Source organism: Danio rerio, chromosome 22, assembly GCF_052040795.2.
Source record: "Danio rerio strain M-AB ecotype USA chromosome 22, GRCz13ab, whole genome shotgun sequence".
Lineage (NCBI taxonomy): Eukaryota > Metazoa > Chordata > Actinopteri > Cypriniformes > Danionidae > Danio > Danio rerio.
The window spans coordinates 19,991,410-19,995,178 of record NC_141042.1 but is presented as its reverse complement, the minus strand read 5'-3'; the positions used below and the strand labels follow the sequence as shown (position 1 = coordinate 19,995,178).

Here is a 3,769-nt window from a genome sequence, read left to right as displayed (position 1 = left end):
CTTTCTGGAAATGATAGGTAACAAAGTTTCCTGAACGTTAAAAAATGCAGCTATTACATGTTAAGTAGCAACACTGTAGTTAAGCTGGCTTTTTGTGTTGTTTTGAGCAGGCTTAAAAACTGGGACATTTCTAGGAAAATCTCCAGTTATGGTGAAATGTGCATATCTAAGAGTTTCACAATTTCATTATTTTTTTCAGTAGTCTGATAAATGTTTAAGCAATAGTTTTGAAGATCCCCCTTTTATGTAGACTATGTTCAGATAATGCTAATTTTAAGAAGTTGTCGATATTATGATCAAGAACTGTAAACTGGTGTGGACTGACTTTAAACATGCACCCCAATCTAAATTGTTATTATAAATAGTTGTGACAAAGAGGACAATTCAACTGATTGATGCTTGCCATACGTTTATTGAAGAATTTACGGAAGAATTCAAGAAAAACATTTCATCCGTTTTTATTTTCATGGAGTCGCTAGACATTTCCAATTATGCTGCGGATCCATGGAAGATATGCTGAAATCTTAGTATACACATTAGGAAGCAAGCGTGAATTACAGAGATAACGGTCTCTGAAAATTGTGACTCCAACAGCAGTGTTATTACAAACCAAAGGACCTCCTCCATCACCCTGTTAAGCAACACAGATAAACATGTCACTAGTGAAACATGTTCATACATTTTGATACATTTTTATTAACTTTTTTATACGTACATTGCAGGATCCACCATGACCAAAAGCACAGATCATCATTGAGGGCACATAATGAGATCCCCATCTGAGTTTACACTCTGCATCATTCACTATAGCTGTCTTTGCCTCCAATAGAAGGTCACTCACTGGGCCTTTAGTCCACAGTCTTCCCCAACCAGCAACACTACAGGGAGTATCTGCTTTAAAACTTTCTCCATTCTTTGGTAATGATATTGGTCTTATCTTGTTGTTCAGTGGGACTTTTCCCTTTAGCTGTAATTTAAAAACACATTTATTAGCAATAAACAAAATGAGATTAAACTGATTATAGTGCTGTTTTAGCCCCGAAGGACAGGTTGAATTAAAAGAATTTCAGATGTTAAAACATGAATTTTAAAATTTGTGCCACTGTTTCCTCATCAGTTCATTATTTTGAACAAAGGTTATACAGGAGGGTACCTTTAAAAGCATGATGTCATTCTCAAACGTTTTAGAATTGAAGTTTGGATGCGTAATGTGGCTCTTCACTATAAAGTTCTTGGAATTTTGACGTTTTCTCAAATCATGGGCACCGACCACAACAGTCAAATCCTGATTCCTGATGAAAGAGTGCATTAGAAATGTGTATTAAGTCATTTAAAAGTCTTTGGTTAAAATGCTTTGTCAATAAACATTACTGTTCACAAGAAATAAAACTCTTACTGGTGCCAGCACTGTGCAGCAGTCAAGACAAACTGGTCCGAAATGAGGAATCCACCACAGATATTTTGACCGAACAGTTGAACAGAAACCATGTAAGGTCTGGAGTGAGGTTTTGCCTCCTGGCCATCTACTATGCCCACATGAGCTAAAAGAAATTGTGTTGTTTGTCAAATTACTCAGCACATGTCAATTTTATAATGATCTTATTTATAAATCTGTAAATCGTGTTGTATAGTCAGTCTCACCAGTGAAGGTCGGGTGTGGCACCAGAGAAACCAGCAGGAGCAGAGAGATGATGATGATGGTCATGATGAAGACTATCAGTGAGCTTACAATGATAAAACGCTTTATAAATATACACTAAAGATGGGAGGAGACACTAGCGAGTCTTTTTGTGACTTTTTTTTCACAACTTGTTTTTTCAGTAACATGTAGTATACAGACATTGTTTGTGTTATTCCTTGCCCATCTAATTAATAGGTTATCTACAAAACATACTGTAAGGTATGCTTATTTTCTCTTTCCACAAAGTCAACAGATAGGCTGGAAATGTTCAAGTGGTTGGGCCTTCATAAAATGGAGTGGGCAAAATAGTGTATGAAAAATAAATGTGATTCACACCACGACCTTTTTTTTTTGTCAAGTTACAAAATACAATGTACTATTTTTTATTTTTTATAATTACAAATAGTGTAAGAATGGGCTTTCTGACCAAACTCGGGTTCCCCTTCGGTTGGGGAACTTCAGTGCCATAGAGTGGATTGATGAAATCCACGATAATGGGATAATGGGAGGATTCGGATCAGAAGCCGCTTGTCTGGAGAGTATTGAACGGGCCAATGAATGAAATTAATTGGCAGCGTAAGCTTGCGCAGGTGTGCGGCATAGGCAATTATCCCAGCATATAAGCGCACCTGAAGCCAGCAGACGCTATCCTTTTCGCTTCAGATCCTTTCTGAGTGAGTCGATGAGGGTTCCTCTTGCTGTTCAAGCACTTCAGAGTGAACGAGTGTGTCTCCCGGTCCAGAGTGGGTCTTCGCGGTGGCAGACGGTCGAGCTGGGTTTCTCCCTTGCCTGCGGTTCTTTGGGTCCGGTCCTCCAGAGCGGTGCGTATTGTTGCAACTTTCCTAAAAGAGCAACACAGTCGTGCAGCACGTCCTTTTCAGGATGGCGCTCCGACTGTGCGTTTCTGGATGCGGGGGTTTCCTGGCTCCGGATGATGGACACGATCACTGCATTGCATGTTTGGGGGTCCAGCATGTTAATGCGGTGCTCGCGGACGGTTCATGTCGTCATTGCGATGCCATGACCGTTGCACAGCTAAGATCGCGGCTAACTTTCGCAAGAGAGCGAGCCACCCCAGTTGCCTCCTGTTCTAAAAAAGCAGCGGGCGCTCGGGCAGATCTGAGGGTTTCAGTGGGAGATAATCCGCCGCCCACGGGCTCGCGGACCTCTCGCTCCTCACGGCGCTCCATCCAAGCTTCGGGTAGTGGGAGTGATCCGTCTAACCAGATGGTAGCTCTCACACTCGCTGACACCGGAGATCAGATGTCCTCCGCGGCATCGGAGGGTGGGCTTTCACTGTCCGACGAAGATCCGGACCCGCTCGCCCCCTCCGGGCAGGTGAGCGCTGTCAAATCGGATCCTGAAGCGGACATGTTAGCCGTGCTTTCCCGGGCTGCTTCGGCCGTGGGGTTGGAGATGGTTTATCCCCCAGCTCCGCGGCTGGACCGACTAGATGAGTGCTACGTAGAGGACCAGAAGGCAAAGCCTTCGAAGCCTCTTGTCCCCTTCTTCCCGGAAGTGCACAGTAGGCTCACGCAGTCTTGGAGGGCACCTTTCTCTGCCCGTGCTGCGTGTACCTCCGCCCTCACCGCCCTTGACGGCGGAGCTGCCAGGGGGTATGAGGCAATCCCGTCAGTGGAGCGCGCTATCGCGGTCAATCTTTGTCCGCGCGGCGCCTCTACGTGGCGGGGTTTGCCCCGCCTCCCGTCCAAAGCCTGTAGGTTGTCTGCCTCCCTCGGAGCCAGAGCTTATAAGGCTGCGGGCCAGGCTGCTTCTGCTTTGCACGCGATGGCCACCTACCAGCGCTACCAAGCGCAGGCGCTGGCCGAGCTGCACGAGGGCGGGTCCAGCCCAAGCTTATTACATGAGCTGCGCACCGCGACCGACTATGCTCTTCGGACTACTAAGTCCGCCGCGTGTGCGCTGGGGAGGACGATGTCCACACTTGTGGTTCAGGAACGCCACCTCTGGCTAAACCTGGCCGATATGCGCGATGTTGACAAAGTTCGCTTTCTTGACTCGCCCATATCCCAGGCTGGCCTGTTCGGCGACACCGTCGGTGAATTCACCTAGGAATTCAAGGCGGTG

General features: G+C 45.8%; 1 protein-coding gene across 1 annotated transcript; it reads right to left on the bottom strand.

Moving 5' to 3' along the window:
- Nucleotides 1-392: 392 nt before the first annotated feature.
- On the bottom strand, nucleotides 393-1,752 carry si:dkey-78l4.6. The gene is made up of 5 exons (XM_087304846.1): nucleotides 1,642-1,752; nucleotides 1,397-1,541; nucleotides 1,154-1,292; nucleotides 716-967; nucleotides 393-631 (listed from the first exon to the last, which is right to left on the bottom strand). The coding sequence occupies exons 1-5, from the start codon at nucleotides 1,703-1,705 to the stop codon at nucleotides 476-478; spliced, it is 756 nt and encodes a 251-aa protein (XP_087160972.1). The 5' UTR covers nucleotides 1,706-1,752; the 3' UTR covers nucleotides 393-475.
- Nucleotides 1,753-3,769: the final 2,017 nt, after the last annotated feature.